The sequence below is a fragment of the Pelophylax lessonae genome, assembly GCF_965119305.1.
Source record: "Pelophylax lessonae genome assembly, chromosome: 6".
In the NCBI taxonomy this organism is placed as follows: domain Eukaryota; kingdom Metazoa; phylum Chordata; class Amphibia; order Anura; family Ranidae; genus Pelophylax; species Pelophylax lessonae.
The window spans coordinates 38,169,433-38,188,891 of record NC_138773.1 but is presented as its reverse complement, the minus strand read 5'-3'; the positions used below and the strand labels follow the sequence as shown (position 1 = coordinate 38,188,891).

General features: G+C 43.3%; 1 protein-coding gene across 1 annotated transcript in view; it reads left to right on the top strand.

The window, feature by feature from the left end:
- The window catches only part of LOC309558535 (uncharacterized protein), a gene marked incomplete at both ends in the record, with an annotated part of 302,626 nt that overhangs the window by 108,178 nt on the left and 174,989 nt on the right, over positions 1 to 19,459 (top strand). Inside the window, one exon of the mRNA XM_082261614.1 lies at positions 7,647 to 7,940. Within this exon, the coding sequence (XP_082117740.1) occupies positions 7,647 to 7,940 (294 nt within the window). The remainder of the gene's footprint in view (positions 1 to 7,646; positions 7,941 to 19,459) is intronic.

The window sequence follows — 19,459 nt, the reverse complement described above, 5'->3', positions numbered from 1 at the left end:
TGTTAGCACCCAACTTAGAATGGGGGAGAAAACCTGCCTGGGCAATGAAGAACTACTAGCAGTAAAATGGAAGTACAAACGCAATGTATTCATCCTGTCCTCAGTCCCTTTCTCTGTCTCAAAAGTTATATTTCACCAAAGCCTCCCAATGGAGGTCCTAAAAAAATGTTAAAAATAAAATAAAATGTAAAAAAAATTAATATAAAATAAAACAAAAAAAACAAAAAAAACAACTGACACCAGTGGTGGAACTACCAGGGTCGCAAAGGTTGCACTTGCGACTGGGCTCTGGCGTTCCATCACCATGGGTGGACCCCAGGATGGCAGGAAGGTGGCCCACTGCAAGACTGTAATAGATGGTTGCACAATGGGAGTAAAGGGCCCTGGGATCAGTGGGAAGAGCTCCAGTCAGGTTGTGGTTTCTTTCACTGGGGCCCTGAGGGTTTAGTTGGGCCTCTGACTTCTGGGATATGTTTGATGACCATTTCCTTACTTTAGATGGACTCTTTTCTGAATTTATTGCAGTGGGTGTTGTATGCTAATGAGTCAATTTGATATATACCAGACAAGATGCACTGATTTGACATTTATGAATTCTAGCTCTTTGTTTTGGACTCACATATAGGGTACAATATATATTATGTTTTAAAAGGTACATGATGTCAGCAATAGGTAGCTCATTGTATTTCAGTCTTGGCCAATATTTTAACGTTTTTTTACTTTAAGATGTATTGATTAATAAAGTGTAGTTTTTATATGGTTATCCAAACCTGTACAAACAATGAGATAAAAAGCCTGATTTTGCTCAATCACCTCTAATGACAAAAAATCCATAAACTCACTGGATCAACTACAACCATATTTATTCATATCAAAATTGTGAAAAAATGAAAAAATACGTCACGCTAAAATGGTACCACACAAGACAAGCTACATTTATGCTAAAAGGACTGTATATCTATCTCCTATGTAAAAAAAAACCCATTGTGTCCGACCCAAACAAAGGTGTGAAGTATATGAGGAATTATTTCCCCTGACTTCTCAGAGTCCAAATGTGGGGGGGGGGGGGGGCATATAACCAGTGGACCTAAGAGATTAATTTCCAGGGATGCTCCTGTGAGTGACCATGGTTATTGTGGATGATGTAAAAATGCAGTATAAACTCTATATAAGGACAGTGTCCCAAATATCCACGGATTTGCTGTAACTCAAGATGTAGAAATTCCAACTGTGTATTCTAGGGAGTATAAGGCATCTATGGTGGCCCAGGTAAAAAGAAAAATACAGTGGTCCAAAGGAGGTATGATTCCAGGCTTGTTGGATATAGCTCTGTTTATAAAGATCCGCTGAGGGTTATATGCTAGTGTCACCTATGGTAACTTGTACCCAGGAAGCTTCCCTCACACAGTAAAAGTTGTCCAGCTAGTAGCAGAAAGCAATGATGATTGGCCTGTCCATATGTTCCATATCAAACATTGAATTATTGGGATATATACACAGTTCTTTGTAGAAAACTTTACAAGCAAAAGTCAAGAGTCCATTGGGATGGTATACTTATCAGGTCTTGCTGCCTGTAACTGAGATAATAACCCATTTGCAGGCCATCCAGCATGGTGGAACGCACGCCGTGACGTCATACGCACTCGAGTGGAACGCAAGCCGGAACTACCGCTCTCCACTGCCTGAGTGCACGTGTATGATGGTTCCCGTCCGTTTGTTTGTCACTATTGTTTTGGATTGAACACTTTGCCTCACTTTGCTGAAAATTTGAACTGTGAATGTGCGTGACACCTGTTTTTACTCACCTATTGGAATTTTATGCATTTTGTACCGTTGAATGTGCGGGGTGTGTGAAATAAATTTTTGGAAAAACAATACCACACAATCCGTTTATTCCCCCATCACGGCTTGTGGTGGAGGTGATTTACAGGGGAAGCACATCTCGTATAGTGGATCGAGGTAGGAGGAAACTCATCCCATGGTGGAAGGCTAACCGCAGCGGCTGCCCAACCCAGGGAGAGGGAATCCGAACCGGGAAAGGATCTTTTATTGAAGCACGGTTGGTTCTAATGTCATAAGACATATAGAACCCACAGTATCTGGTGAGTGGGCAATTTATTTATTTTTCACGGTGAAGGAAGCACCAAAGAGATCAAGGAAGAAGCACCAGCACTTTAGCCACATATATTGAATTTGGACTATAATAATTCTTTGATAATTTATTTATAATTATTAATTATTTTTATTGGTTTTATTCATCACTATACACTGGATGGACATTGATTTGAGAGTGATTTACAATTATTTATGTATTTGATATATTAATTTATACATGTAATTTTAGCATTAGTTTAAATATATGAATTTCCACTAGGGAATAGCAAGCGCTAGAGGTATCACTATTGTGACTACTTTTTCTTTCATCACTGGCACTCGCACTTTACTAGCAGCTGCTCAAACTTTTGTGCGAAACATGTAGGGCACCTGGCTACATGAATCTCTTTCCATGTGTATAGCCTCATTGTATACGGCAGAGGGCGCTCTGCGTTGTCCTGGCCACTGCCTTTGGGCTGGCTAGGATACAGCGTATAGCATCCTCATCCATTACCATCCTTTTATGATACTACTGTAAATCAATTATATGTCTATGGTTATTGACCAGTTATTTTGTTGTGTTGTGTTTTTTTGACTTTTATGTATCTTGTTCAATTATCCCCCTGTCACAGGGGGCTCCACTCCCTGTTTTTATATCATTAATAAACAAGTTTTTTACTCTAATCCTATTGTACATTGATGACGTGTTGATGGTCTGGGAGGGCACGGACACATAACTGTCCTTCATGGAGGAGCTCAATTCCAATAAAAGGAACATCAAATTAACTTTCATCACCAGAGGTTACCCTTCCTGGACCTCTAGATTGAGATTCTTGAAGGTAAAATTTCTGTGAGAACCTACCGTAAAAAAAAGGCAGCCGACACTCTTTTACAGGCTACCAGTCACCACCCTTACTCCCTCATTCAGGGAATTCTGGTGGGAAAATTTCTCGGAATTAAACATAACTGCACACTGGAGAAAAATTTCAAGGATGAAGCAGCGGATATGTACAGTAGATTTAGAGAGAGGGGATATTCTCACAGTTTCATTAGAAAGGCTAAAAAAAGAGCAATTGAAAGTAAATGACAGGACCTTTTACAAACTAAAAAATAAGTCCAAACAGGTACCAATGAAGAATAACCCTACTAGGATTATTATCCGCTATGGGTCACAATGGAATCAGGTTAAATCAAGCTTATATCAACACTGGCATATACTTACCAGATCCCCTGTGCTGGTAGAGATCATGGGGACACACCCTCTTTTGGCAGCAAGCTAGAAATCTAGGGGATAAACTCACTCACTCTGAGTATTAAAGAACAACTATAAATAACTGATCTTCCACCCCTAAGGGGTATGTACCCCTGTGGAGGTTGCATGATCTGTAAGTATGTGGAGAAAACTGACACTTTCACTAGCTCGGATAGGAGCAAAAGGTTTAAGATTCTATATTTTATCAACCGCTCCACCACCCGGGTTATTTACCAGTTTACTTGTCCCTGTGGTTTAGCCTAGGTGGGCAAAACCAGGAGGCAGCTGAAAGTCTGGATTAGTGAACATGTCCAGAGTATTAGGAAAAAGGATGATGAGCGTCCACTTGCTGTGCTCTTCCTACAACATCATGGGGTGATCCCAGTGGACTAAATGTCAAGGGTATCTATAGCCTCAATTTGCCTGCCAGACGGGGGGACTTTGACAGGATTCTTATTCAAAAGGAAAAAATGGGGATATACCGATTAGGTACTTTGTATCCCCATTTAAATACTGAATGCAACATTTCTACCTTTTTGGAACAGTAATCCTGGACTCCCTACTTATAACAATTAAGTCCACACAGACACCGCTGGCGTGATGCCTGCGTGATTTGGATCGTCTGTTAATCCTGTATTCCCTCTCCCTTTACCTCTAATTATCTTCTTAGAATGGGTAGTTCTCACTAGCTAAGTATTTCATTTTTAGTTTGTCTTGTCTTCTGTAGTTCTAAATACTTTATTTTGAAATTTGTACATACCAGACACTTTGTTACTTTGCACTCAGTGTCAATATTTTCACAGTGTTGATTGACTCCTGAGGTGGGGGTGTATGGGTTTGCTAGTCATTAGTATGAGTTAATTAAAGCTTCAGGTGTGCGGAGCTTACTTAAGACACCTCTCCCTAGCCCCTCCTAGCTCTGAAGAAGCTCGTGTGATGAGTGAAACACGCCAGCGTTACATCATCATGGCTATGATGCTTTGACACAGACAGGAATCACCAGATCGGCTCTCCATCCCCAAGCAATCAGATATATGTGAAGGTGTGTGGATGCGGTAACCGCTGTGCATCTGAGACTGTCTTCAGATCAACCTGGCACCTCCATCCAACTGGGGAGTGATGAGACTTCAAAAATAAGCATTTAGCTGTACACCTATTTGCATCTCACCCCCATTCAGCATACCTGATACCTCCACACTAGCACACCGCTTGTATCCTCAGTTATCCACCACCCACCTGCTCTAGATTATCCCGTCTGCTGCCATTTAGTGGAAAACTCATACTGTCCATGGAACTTGGTGCCATCTGATCGAGGGTCTGTTTAAACTTTATATAGTTTACCAGGGACTGGAGCAGGTCTTCGCACTAGACATTTACCTGACCATATTACCAAGTGTGTAGAGCTTTGGATTTTTCTGGATTGACTTTTTATTGTTTTCCTAAGCAGAACTGCTGTTGTGGACTGTGGGAACATTGTCTTTTTCCAATTACCGAAAAGCCCTGGCTTTCACTTATTATTCTTATTCAGGTGTAGGTGTGTGGATGAAAGTATGTCTGGTGCAGCTGCCTGTCTGTGGTGATGACGTTGTCATGCTTAATCTCGGTAATGGTGGAGGTGGTATTTTTTAACTACCTGTATTTATATTTTTGAATAAAGATATTTGCACTGTTACACCGTTTTTTTTCCTCATTGAAGAAACTCTTGAGGACTCTCTCCTCTTTAATTATATACTGTGATTAGTCTAGAGGATTACACTCCTGCCTTATTGAGGAGTGATGGTGTATTCTTTGTTGGGGGGGCTAAATGGAATATTTACATTCCCCCTTACATCTATACTGAGGTGAGGATTGAGCCTTTTATTTTTTCTTTGCTTTATATAGTATTAGGATGCCTACCTTTACACGCACATGAACTTTAATGGCACCCCAGTCTTGGTCCGTAGGGTTCAAAATTGAGTTGTCCCACCCTTTGCAGCTATAACAGCTTCAACTCTTCTGGAAAGGTTGTCCACAAGATTTAGGAGTGTGTCTATAGGAATGTTTGACCAATCTTCCAAAAGAGCATTTATGAGGTCATGCACTGATGTTGCACAAGAAGGCCTGGCTCGCAGTCTCCGCTCTCATTCATCCTAAAGATGTTCTATCAGGTTGAGGTCAGGACTCTGTGCAGACCAGTCAAGTTCCTTCACCCCAAACTCGCTCATCTATGTCTTTATGGACCTTGCTTTGTGCACTGGTGCACAGTCATGTTGGAACAGGAAGGGGCCATCCCCAAACTCTTCCCACAAAGTTGGGTGCATGAAATTGTCCAAAATGTCTTGGTATGCTGAAGCCTTAAGAGTTCCCTTCACTGGAACTAAGGGGCCCAGCCCAACCCCTGAAAAGCAACCGCATACCATAATCCCCCTCAACCAAACTTTACACTTGGTACAATGCAGTCAGGCAAGTACTGTTCTCCTGGGAACCCTCAAACCCAGACACGTCCATCGGATTGCCAGACAGAGAAGCTGGATTTGTCACTCCAAAGAACACGTCTCCACTGCTCTAGAATTCAGTGGCAACATACTTTACACCACTGCATCCGACGCTTTGCATTGCACTTGGTGCAGCTGCTCGGCCATGGAGACTCTGCAGACAGTTGGCGACTTATGCGCACTATGCGCTTCAGCATGCGCTGACCCCGCTCTGTCATTTTACGTTGCCTACCACTTTGTGGCTGAGTTGCTGTTGTTCCCAGTTGCTTCCACTTTGTTATAACAATAACATTTGAAAATTTTATAGCAAGGAATGGAACACAGATGGACTTATTGCACAGGTGGCAACCTATCATGGTAAGCTTGAATTCACTGAGCTGAGAGTGACCCATTCTTTCACAAATGTTTGTAGAAACAGTCTGCATGCCTTGGTGCTTGATTTTATACACCTGTTGCCATGGGACACCTGAATCCAATTATTTGGGGGAGTGTCCCAATACTTTTGGCAGTATAGTGTATGTATTGCTTTGCTGACTCTCCCTTGTTTACCATGTATTTACTTTACTTTTTTTGACCCAGGAGGGTACAATTTTTATTAGGTGTTGGTATTTAGTAGCTAATTCATTAGGGGGGAAAAAGCAGTGGAAAATAACAACGTTTGCCGTTTTAGCACTGGATGTATGTTTGTGTTGATGTCTCCTTCAATTTTAAAAGTTTCTATTTGGACTTCTTTTTATTTTTGTTCAAAACAGTTTAAATAATAAAATACAACTACAAAAAAATATGCACAAAATTTTGATAGACATAAAAGTTATTTTTTTGTTGCTGGCATTTAAAATTTCTCTCTTTTTTTTTTCTTATATTTATGAATGGTTTTGTGTTTTTTACCAAGTTCTGATGCCTGAGGTGAGGTCTGTGGTCAGTCGCCATTGTTCTCACTTCAACTTTAAACATTCATATGAATGGCTTTGTGTACCTTTTAACCACTTCCCGCGAATCGACGTAGCCCTACGTCGGCTCAGAGAAGTGGTTGTACCCGGGTGATGCCTGGAGCTTAAGACATCATCCCGGTACCATTTTGTAGAGCCGGTGGTCGGCTTTCAGGTGATAACAACCGATGCGACTCGGGAGCCGCTCGGCCAATAAACCAGCCCCCCCCCCTCCCGCTGCCTTCCCGCGGCTCTGCCTGGGTCTCCCATCCTACCGGGAGACCCGAGCAACCAGCCGGCACGTCTGCCAGCTGGTTGGAGTCCCGAATTTGGCTTTGATCGGGTCTCCAATGTAGTAACCCAGAAGCGGCGTGATGATGTCATGGCCGGGTTACTCTGTGGCTAAAGACGCCAAATTTAAAAAACTGTCAGTATTCAAAAATGCAGATTTCGGCATTTTGAATACATTGAAGTGTAGTGGAGGGGTCTGGGGTCTTTTAGACCCCCGATCCTTCCATAAAGAGTACCTGTCATTGCCTATTACTGTCACAAGGGATGTTTACATTGCTTGTGACAGCAATAAAAATGATCAGATTTTTTTTTTAAACTGTGCTAAAATTTAAAAATGAAATAAAATAAATAGGAAAAAAAATGTAAAGCGCCCCAGTCGCCGTGAGAAAGAAAATGCATACTTAAGTGAAAGCAGTGTTCAAACAACACATGTGAGGTATCACTGTGATCGCCAGAGCGAGAGCAATAATTCCCAAAAATTTTTAATTCTAAATTTGAATTCTAAAAAAAAGAGCTATGTTTTTTAGGAAGGCATTCAGAAGAGTGGTTAAGTAGCACCTAGTATTGCAATGTTATTGTGATCATTTCCTGTTCTTTTTCTTTCAGCAAAGCCCACAGTGTCCGGTCCTATAAAACTGTCTTTGACTGATTCTGAGGAGGTGTTGTGCTTGCTGGATATAGAAAAGTTTTACCCTAGTAATATCCAAATCAAATGGAATGAGAAGGAAACTTCAGATCCTGGCAAAATATCTCAAAACAATGACAGCACATACACAATTAACAGCCACTTTAAAGTTCCTGGGAGCTTCTTCAGTGATCGAAACTCTGCAGTGAAGGTGTCCTGGAAACATGACTCCATGGAGGACTGGGAGAGCAGAGAGTTGTCTGTGCTGGATAAAGGTACCAAGAATGATCAGATTCAGAATTTACTAAATATAAATGAACTATGATTGTCTTGGCTAATAATTATACAATCACATGAGTAGCTCTAAAATTATTGAAACCATCGATCTTGCTATGGCAGAATCATTTGGGCTAGCTGGCATAACAGTTAGTACACCTCAAACCCCATAAGTAAGCAGAAACTGCCGTTCTCTCTCATTGCAGTCAATGGGACAGTTATATTTGAAGTGCATCCGTATTTAAGCAGTAGAGGGGTCAAAGGGGTCCTGTGTAGCCACAAAACATTGTACCTTACTGCTGTGATGTGATCATCTTAATAAATATTTGGACATCATTTTGAACATCCATGGTGTGCTGGCTGTATATGCTTGGAGATGTCCTCTTAGGATACCTCATCATGGCACAGAACTCACAATTTGAAAATCTTTATAACTTTTTTTTTTAACACAGCTATGTGACCTAATCTTAAAAGAAATGTATGGGTTTTTTTTTTTTTTTTATCATAGTTACCTAGGTGGATGCAGCATCGGTCCAATGCTGCATCTGTACCCCACCAGCTCTAAGGCTGAGAACCGTGCGATCAAACACTGTTGATTGCTCGGTTCTCAGTGCTCCATGAGCAGAGAGTTGGTGACTGTCAGTCACTGCTCTCTGCTCTGGCCCCCTCACTCACTGGAGCGCTGGGCTGTGGAAGGGGCGGCTGGTTTAGGCTCTCAGTGGCTCACTGAGAGGCTGAGGTGGGTGCTGGTCCAGGCATGTGGGTGGGTCCCAACCATATGGTCGTGATCCCTCCCGAGCCTGGACCAGCTCTGTGATGTCAGTCGACAGAGGGCTTCAATAAAAAACAAATAAAGTTGAGCTGAATAACAAAAAAATCTTTGTGACAACATAAAATTGTAGGAAAGTCTAATAAATGTGAAAAATTTAACGTGAAAAGTCCATTCACATCTATAAAACACCACCAGTGAAGTGAATACAGAATATGACTCCAGTCTTCATATCCTTGCAATATTTATGTGACTTTCAACACTCAAGTGAAAAATCCTCCCTCAAATATGGTTGGCCTCTTGCTGGGTGCATTTACAACTCTGCTCGGCCTCCCCTCAGCAGCTCCCGGACGCTCTATACACGCTGCTTCCTCCTTCAGACTGGAAGTGATGTATTTCCCTGGCGCCGTGCACACTAGGAGCAGAAGGCAGAGAGGCTAGAGGAAGTGATACGATCAGTGGGGCAGCTGCAGGGTTAAGCCACAAGTGTTGCTGACCTTACAGGTCCTTACTCTCTTGTAAGAGGCCAATCATATTTGGTGGAGGATTTTTCACTTGAGTGTTGAAAGTCACCTAAATATTGCAAGGATATGAAGCTTGGAGTCATATATTCATTTTACTGACGGTGCTTTTATAGATGTGAATGGACTTTTCATGTTTAATTTTTCACGTTTATTTACGGTCATAGATCAGTTATTAGACTTTCCTACAATTTTATGTTGTCACAAAGATTTTATTTTGTTATTCAGCGCAACTTTTTTTGTTTTTCATTGTTACTTTGTGGTTGTCAAACATTATACTCGCTGCTTCTTTTTGGATGTAAGCGCAGATATTAACTTTTTTACTGACAGAGTGCTTCAGCCTGCTCTCTGCTGAAAACAGGTCACAGGAGTGCAAATGAGTTTTAGCTGCACTTCTCCTTTAAGATTAGTCCACCTTACCAAATCAGAACATGAACTGTATATGTGTGTACTAGTATATTTAAGCCCCTTCTGTTTTTGCAGAGTACCATGTAGGTGGGACCTAAGTGGTTTACTCAACTTTACTCCACAGTAATACATGTTCCACTTACAATTTCACTGGAGGGGTATGGTAACCTTAAAGCGGTAGTAAACCACATTTGTTTTTCAAACCCTGTAAGACAATCGCATAATGTGCTAGTATGCATCGCATTCTAGCACATTATAAAATACTTACGTTAGAACTGAGTCTTCCAACGGTGTGCTGTCACAACCACATACTATATTCAAGAACTGTTAATTAGCTGGATTGATTGGGGAATGGTTTCTTCCACACAAACATTCTGCTTAAAGCCTAAATTTAGACACATTAGTTGAGATCTTTCCTCCTCCAACCCCCCACCCCCACAGCCATAGTTTTCAATCGCGGCAGGGGTTAATAGAGCTAAAAGACCTGTGACAGGTGCTTATCAAGAGTGCTTGACAATGCGTGCCCTTTCTGCCTCCTACTCCATTCATAGAAGCAGTTTTTTTAGCTTCTACAAATGCAAAACAAGGTATGATTGGAGGAGGTGGACCTTTCATTCATCTGCCTGATCTCCATTCATAGATTGTTTTTCATTGATAAAAGTTAACCACATCCCGCCCGCCCTATAGCAAAATGACGGTGGGATTGTGGTTGTATTATCCTGACTGGACGTCATATGATGGCGGCAGGATAATACAGCTCTGCGCGCCCCCCGAGCGGCGATAGGTGATGCGAGGTGTCAGGCACGAGTAAAGGAGCGCCGATCGGCGGCTCTCCTGACAGGGGGGGGATCGGCACTGGTAATCAGATCATTGATTACCAGTGCAGACCCTCGGGGGGGGGGGTGCCACTAGAACCACCAGGGATGCCCACCCATGACCCCTGGGATGCCCACCATGACCCCAGGGATGCCCACTATGGCCACCAGGGATGGCAATCAGGGCTCAGGGAGCCCCCATTGCCCTCCCCATCAGTGCTGCCCACCAGTGCCCTCCCTATCAGTGCTGCCCACCACAGCCCATCATTGCCATATATCAGTGTCGCCCACCAGTGCCCATTATTGCCGACCAGTGCCGCCTATCAGTGCCCATTAGTGCCGATAAGTGCCGCCTATCAGTGCCCACCAGTGCCGTCTATCAGTGCCCATTAGTGCCCATCAGTGCCACCTATCAGTGCTGCCTATCAGTGCCCAGCAGTGCCGCCTATCAGTGCCCAGCAGTGCCGCCTATCAGTGCTCACCAATGCTGCATATCAGTGCTACCTATCAGTGCCACATATCAGTGCCTATCAGTGCCGCCTATCAATGCCGCCCATCAGTGCCTGTCAGTGCAGTCTCATCAGTGCTCATCAGTGCAGGAAAAACTTATTTATTTACAAAATTGTATAACATAAACAAAAAAACTTTTTTTTTTCAAACTTTTCAGTCTTTTTTTATTTGTTTAGCAAAAAGGAAAAAACCCAGAGGTGATCAAATACCACCAAAAGAAAGCTCTATTTGTGGGGGGAAAATGACATAAATTTGGTGTAGGTACAGTGTTGCATGACCGCGCAATTGACATTCAAAATGCAACAGCGCTAAAAGGGGAAAATTGGCCTGGGCAGGAAGGGGGTGAAAGTGCCCGGTATTGAAGTGGTTAAAGTACAACTTCTATGAATGGAGGAGGTAGGTGGAAAGGGTAGACATAGTTGGCACTCTTGAAGAGTGTGTCTTACATGCTCATTGGCTATATTAACTGTAGCACCCTCTAATGTGCTACTAGTGTTAATGTAGGCAAATTTAAGTTTATGACTCATGGTAAGTTATGTGTATCAGAAATTGGGTCAGGTTACTGTAGGTCAGGCTAGAAGGCCCTACAGAGTCAGGTCTCTGGTACATCCCTCTGGATCTAGAAGCTGGTAGAAGCTTCTGGAAATTACTGGGCGGAGGCCAGGAGGTTCTAGTCTGCAAACCTAGGGGCATCTGGCCAATCCCCAGGCAAAATGTCTGGCAGCGGGGTTAGGTCGCCCCTTAAATATGGTGAAGGGGACTCAGTGGAAGATGGAGTGCTGAGGAGGCTGTTGGCGGCCTAGCAGGGGACCTCTGGGTCTTGGGGGGACTGTGCCTGCAGGCTGAGCTTGGGCTGGCTTGGGAAGATCCTATTAGCATAATGGTTTGAGAAGGAATCTTGCCCAAGGAACAGCAGAGTGCAAAGAGGACAGAGTGAGTACATCAGCACACTCGGGGACTCACTAGGGTAGATATTGTCGTATGTAGCAAGCTCTCAGAAGGATAGCGCTGTGCTTAACCCTTTCTATCTCTTGCCCTGGGAGATCTTCGGAGGAATGGTAGTTCCAGCAGGCAGTGGAACTGGGAGCAATTCACAAAGAGGAGATATTTCTGCACACAGTTTGCAACATATTGTGCTATATTTCTAATGGGGACTAAGAGTACTTAGTCCTCAAGGGATTTTTCTCTATGGATTTGTAAGGACTGGGGGTGACTAGGAAGGAGAACAGTCCACAACCCTTACTTTGTACAGAGGAAGGAAGTTGTCCCCATTCATTTTCAAACAGTGGGCACACCATAACCCCTCTACCCCATCCAAGTTATTACCCCTAAAAAAACAACAAAAAAAAACAAACCCAGAGACTGATTTCTTGTGTCAGAATGCCAGTGAAAAAAGCATGGTGCCAGGCTGTGCAGGAATAGGGGAGACAGTTGGCAGCAGCCCTTGCGGGGGTAGTGCTACATAACCACTCCACATTGGAAAATAACTGGGCAGGGGTGGGGGATGGGTGGAACAGGATTTCAACTAATGCAGGAGCAGCAGCAAAGGGATGCATCCATTGATTTTTGTGTTTTTTTTTTTTTACTAAACTTAAGCTTTAAAGCTAACCTCCCTTTATCTCATTCCCCCTACAACCCCCAATTCCGAGAGAACTTTTACCTTACAATTTTGTTCAGAGCCTGCGCTGTCCCCTTCAATGCTAATCCTACACTATCAATCAGTAATTACTCTGATTGGTTCCTGAACATGTGATCCTCATGATAGTCAATCACAATGATCACATGGGTTTGTGTATTTATTTATTTATTTATTATTATTTTTATTAGTTTTCAATTCAATGTTTACAGACAAATATAACATTTTTTTTTTTTCACATACTTCAAAAACAACCTAAGTGCCCTTTATCCCTTTACCCATGTACCCACCCTCCCCTTTTCTTTTTACTATACTATTCCTATGTTTCGCTCCTTCTCCTGCTTCTCTATTTACTTTTACCAGACCCCACAATCCCCAGTCTTTAGTTATCCCCCTAAACTGTCCATATTTCTATATAGTTATTAGTCTTTTTGAACTCTGTCCATTTTTTCCATTTACTTGAAAAACTGTCTACTTCTTCGTCATCTCTAATACTCAGGTATTCCATGTTATATATACAGTATATTCAATTCTACTAGACCATTCTCTCAAGGTGGAGCCTTCTGTCTCCTACCATTTTTTTGGAATTGCTGCATTCAACGGGTTTGGGACAATCGTATTTCTATACTGCCTTAAGGATCTATCCGTTCTATGCAATAGACAAGTCCATGGGTCATCCAAAATATTAATTCCTGTAATTTCTCTAGTGAGTTGTTGTACCTTCAGCTAATATTCCCGGATCTTAGGGTATTCCCACCAGATATGAAACATTGTACCCTCCGCCCCACAACCTCTCCAACACAGGTTCGATTTCTCTGACTGACATTTATGTGCTTTTACCGGCATTATGTACCATTTCGATAAACATTTATAGTTCATTTCAATGGTATTCATATCTATAGCAGAGCAATTTACGGCTCTCAGTATAGCAATCACTTTTTGTGCTCTTTTAAACGTGTTCCTTTCTCTTTTTACCAAGTTTCTATGAATGGAAATCTCCTTGAACCTACCATCTTAGTTAACATCCTGTATATCAAAGATGTACTATGTTTTATTTTTGTTAATGGATTGCAAAGCTTTTCCACAGGGTTCAGCTCTTTCTCAGATCGGATGGGGTCAGGGATCCTACAAAATGTTTTAATTGTGAATATCTCCATTCATTTAATTTCATTTTTCCTCTCCTAGTGTTGAGTTTGTAATATTGCCTAATTTTTCCATTATAGGTTTTATCTTTTAACTGCATGTTTTTTACCCAATTACCAAATTGTTTCTCTTCTCCTGGTGCAAAATATTTTGTGCCTTCTAATGATAATAATGGAGAGTTGAATTCCCATCTGGCTTGTCTGTGAGTCATATCCCAGATCTTAGATACAACTCTCGTTTTTTTCATGTGTATCTTCATGTAATTGCCTATATTTTGGTGGAATCAAAACATTCTTATCTAATTGTGTTTCACTTAATGTGGTTTCAATCTTGACACATCTTTTATCTGAATTTATTTTTGTCCATTCTATCATACGTAAAATTATGACTGCCGTGTAATATCTTTTAATATCTGGTGCTGCTAACCCCCCCTGTGATTTATCTCTACTGAGAGCCGCACATTGTACTCTAGGCTTTTTTCCCTTGCCAGATGAAATTCAGCCAGTGGCGGAACTACCAGGGGTGCAGCAGTCGCACTTGCGACTAGGCCCTGGTGTCCCGCCACTGTGGGGGGGCCCGCTGACTTCTCTGGTTAGGTTACACTCCAGACGGAATAGGGACACTTGCTGCACAGCGCAGCGGACCGCCCACACAGTCTCTGCCGGGTCCGTGCAGCTGCAGGCTGATGAAGGGGCATTCTATCTGAGAGCCGAATCTGCTGACCCAGTACAGTGATGGGGGAGGAGCTGCAATTGTGATTGGTTGTGATGCTGAATGAGAATGGATGTCACAGGAGACACGTGGAGCGTAGGGAGCCGAGAGAGACAGCAATGCAGGGGGAACCGAGTGCACATTGACAGCAAGTAAGTGTCACTGAATCTATTCCCCATCACCGCTGCTGATTTAATCCATCCCTAGCCCTGACACACTCATCCTATCCATCGCAAGCCCTGACACACTCATCCCATCCATCCCTAGCCCTGACACTCATCCCATCCATCCCTAGCCCTGACACTCATCCCATCCATCCCTAGCCCTGACACACTCATCCCATCCATCCCTAGCCCTGACACTCCTCCCACCCCCCCCCCCCCCCTGTACTGACATTTCTCCCACCCCCCCCAGCCCTGACACTCATCCCATCTATCCCTAGCCCCGACACTCTGTAAGGTAAACCGGATTTCCTCCACCAGAAGGCCAGTACGGACTTTCGCTCACACCCATGCACATTGCACACCTGCACTCACCAATTAGCATTTGGCTCCCAGTGGCCTATTTAAACTGCTCTAGTACTGTGAGCAGTTGCTGAATGGTCTTCAGCTTGTTCCCGTGATTCTGAGACCTGATCTGTTGTTACTACTCACCTGTGTATGACCCGGCCTGCCTTTGGACTTTGCCTCTGCCCGTGCTCCTGCTCTGTTGCTTACAACCCTGACCTTGGCTTGCTTAAATGGATCTGATCTGCCTGCTTACCTTGTACCGCGCTGCCCGGCTGTTATCAACCTTGGCTTATCTTCTGGACTTGCTTGCTTGCTGATTCGGTACCTCACTGCCTGGTTTCTGCTGGCTACTGCTCCCACGCTTTGGTGCCAAGCTGCCACTGCACCCTGCTCCAAGGACTGTGACTACCAGCTGTACCCACCTACAGAGTGAACACCACCAGCTAGCCGCTACGGCACTCGTGCCACTCCTTGCCTTACACTCTCTGTTCCCACCTTCAGGAGTGTCAGGCGGGAGGAGTAAGAGTGGCCTCCACAACATTCCAGTCTTCACCAGGTACGTGATAGTACCATTCAGCCATGACTGAGACTGGAGGAGGCTCCTCTCTGCTTGAGGCGGTGTGCCAACAAATCACAGCCTTAATCCAAGTGGTGACCGGACTCCAGGAGAATTTCTTCCGGATTGAAGGTCGTTTACGCTCCCTGCCCATTGTATCTCAAGCTTCTGTATCTGGCACTTCAACTACTGTTCCTGCTCCAGCTCCTGCACCTACAGTAATGGTTCCTCCCCTGGAGCCTCGGGTACCTACCCCGGAACGCTTTTCAGGAAATCGCTATAAGTTTCGGGCCTTCCGCCATGCCTGCCAGTTGTATTTCGAGTTACAACCACGAACTTTCTCCCTTGAATTTACTAAGGTGGGCTTTGTCATTTCTCTCTTGCGTGAGGAACCACAGTCATGGGCTCATCAGCTTCTGGAAAAGGCCCAGTTCTTGCATCAATCTCTTCCTTCTTTGAAGCCATGGCCCAGATCTATGATGATCCCCAACGGACCTCCACAGCAGAAGCTATTCTACATAAACTCCAGCAAGGGCTTCAGCCTGTGGAGGACTATGTTGTTAAGTTTCGCAAATGGAGTTCTGATAAGGCCTGGAACGATGCAGCCTTGCAGTACCAGTTTCGTTTGGGTCTTTCAGAGGCTCTTAAAGATGAACTTGCCAGACTAGATCCACCAACTACGCTCTCAAACTTGATCCAGCTTGCTATTCAGCTTGATCGCAGAATCCAAGAGAGGAGGGCAGAAAAATCTGGCAACATTACACCTACATGGACACCAGCAGCACCTGTATCCCCAGCTCCGCCACCATCCTCGTTCATGGTGGAGTCTGTTCAGTTGGGACTTTCTCGTTCACCTCTGTCAGCCAAGGAAAGACTTAGACGCAAGCAGAACAACTTATGCCTTTACTGTGGGGGCATTGGTCACTTTCTGCGTGACTGCCCGATAAGACCACGTAAGACTGTCCTTGTTTCTGATACTTCCAGATATCCCCTGAAGAGCATCTCCTCTCACCTTTTGCTGACTCTCTGCCTGCAGCTACCTGGAGGGAGCATCCAAACTCAAGCCATTATTGACTCCGAGGCCTGCAGTTGTTTTATGGACTATTCATTTGCTGAACAACACAAGGTCCCACTGCAAGCTAAAATGCAGCATCTGAAGATTCATTTGGCGGATGGCTCGAATCTCAAGTCAGGTCCTATCACACAAGAAACTTGTCCGCTACTGGCAGTAACCTCCTCTAATCATTCAGAATACCTAACCCTGGACATTATCCCATCACCTTTGTTCCCCATCATCCTGGGCATTCGTGGTTGCAGGCACACAATCCCCAAATAAACTGGGAGTCTGGAGCTGTTTCATTCCCTACCACCTACTGCCAGCAACACTGTTTTCCCAATACAGTCACTACCTCGGCCCCCCTTATGGAACTGCAACAAGAGACTTCAGTTTCACAATATGTTCCATTAGTTTACCATGATTTCTTAGATGTTTTTGATAGGAAGAATGCTGAGGCCTTACCGCCCCATCGACCGTACAATTGCCCAATTGAACTGTTACCCGGGGCCGAGATTCCATTCGGACGTATTTTTCCCCTATCAGAACTTGAGCTTGAGACATTGCGCCTATACATTAATGAGAACATGGAAAGGGGATTCATCCGTCCATCCACATCCCCCGCTGGGGCTGGAATATTTTTTGTTGAAAAGAAGGATCACACCCTGAGACCCTGTGTGGACTATAGAGAGCTAAACAAAATAACAATTAAAAACAGATACCCTCTTCCTCTTGTTCAGAACAGCGAAAGTGTTCACAAAGCTTGACCTTCGATGTGCATATAACCTAGTAAGGATCCGAAAGGGGGATGAATGGAAAACCGCTTTCCGGTCCCGCTTTGGGCATTTTGAGTATTTAAAATAGAAGAATTGAAAATAGGTATGGAGGTAAATGGCGCTGCCACAGTATAAATATTAAATATGGGTTAGGGTATATGCATTTAAATCTGGGCCAAATTGAATAATTTAAATCTGGTGAGCTAAAAAATGGTAGGTGCTAAATCTGTGCAATAAATATTGTATGTAAAAAATTGAATTGCTAGTGTAGGGAATGGTGATATAAATACAATAAATAAATAGGTGATATATGAACGTGAATAAATATTAGTAAATAAAAATGTGTATAAAATGGATCTGTGAATGTACACAATAAAATAATCACATGAATATATTATTAACCCCACTCAAGTGACAATAATACAAATAAATAAAGTGCATATATCAAAAAACCGTGTGCAGATAAAGTGCATATGAAGGTGCTCAGAATTATTAGACCACTTTAAAAAATGTGTGGATAAAACCCAATAGCCTCAGATAAGAATTTCAAAAAAGTCCATAAAATCAGCAGCAATAAATATATTTGGTGGTAATCACAGTTGAGTCCATAAACCAAATCTAAGAAAACTCCAAAAGAAGTGAGGAAAAAGTGGATTCCGGGTGATAAGTAGGGATGGGGGTGCTCAATGGAGGAACGGGTGCTCCCTTCCTCTTGCTCCCGCACTCACCAGAGGGTGATACCCCTACAGGGGTAACCAGCGTGAAATGTATCTCCCAGGGGTCCCTCAAAGGCTTGTACAGATATCCACTTGTTCTCAGATAGGAATCAACAGGCAGTAAATCCACAGTAAATCCTCAATCATATGCCGATAACATAGTAACAGGGAACCGTATCCAGGAAATGTGAGGAAGAGAAAACTCCAATAGTGAAGTATTGCTTAAACAACATTCGCTTTATTGTTAAAAACAGTACATGGTACTCACATTTAGCATATAGTAGACGTGCACATATGAAATTAGGGACCGCAAGACCCTCGTGTAGTGGTGTAGCGATGTAGCTGTGCCCTTCCGGGACGCGATGCGCTCCACTGACCGGATCTGCGCCACACTCACAGGACAGCGGAACTGACGTGACCACGCTCTACGCGTTTCATCATCAATGACGTCATCAGGAGCAGCGTGTGCTCTGACAGCCCTATCCACCAGAGCCATTAATGGTTGCACACAATGGTCAGATAATTTAACAAAGGAAGAAAGATCAGCATGGGAGAATTTGCAGCGTGATGATACAATTATCATCCGCAATTCAGATAAGGGGGGTCTAATAGTGGTCATGAACACCGACATATATGTGAGTGAGGCTATTCGCCAGTTAACGGATATTCATACCTATTTACCACTTAAAAATAACCCCACTAAGCATTATAAATTTATTCTGACCAGCATCATTAACAGGGGAGTGAAAATAGGTGTATTCAGTGAAAAGGAATCTATAAAAATGATCCCAGATAATCCTGTCATTCCCATATTTTACCATCTACCTAAAACCCATAAGGGGTTAGACCCCCTGTATGGCCGTCCTATAATCTGAGGAATCGATTCCCTTAATGAAAGACTAGGACAGTGGTTAGACAGGCAGTTACAGCCATTAGTCCAGCAACTACCTGGTTATCTTAAAGACACCAACCACTTATTGGAAATGGTAGAAAACTTTGAATGGAATATTGACCATGCATGGATTACATGCGATGTGGTTAATTTATATTCGTCTATTCCACACAATCTGGCTGTAATAGCGGTGTCATTTTTCCTAGATTTGCTAACATCTCCTACAGTTGAGCAAAAAGATTACATTTTGGAAGTCCTTGAATACCTTTTGTCACACAATTATTTTTGTTTTGATGGGGTTTTTTACCTCCAAAGGTGCGGGGCTGCGATGGGCGCTAAATTTTCGCCCTCACTCGCCAACCTATACATGGGCTGGTGGGAGAGGCCCCGCATCTTTGGGGGTGAGAACCCCTTCAGACCTTTTATTAAATTTTACTTTCGATTTATAGATGACCTACTGTTTATCATGGAGGATGGAGTTGAAAGGTTAAACTCATTCCTT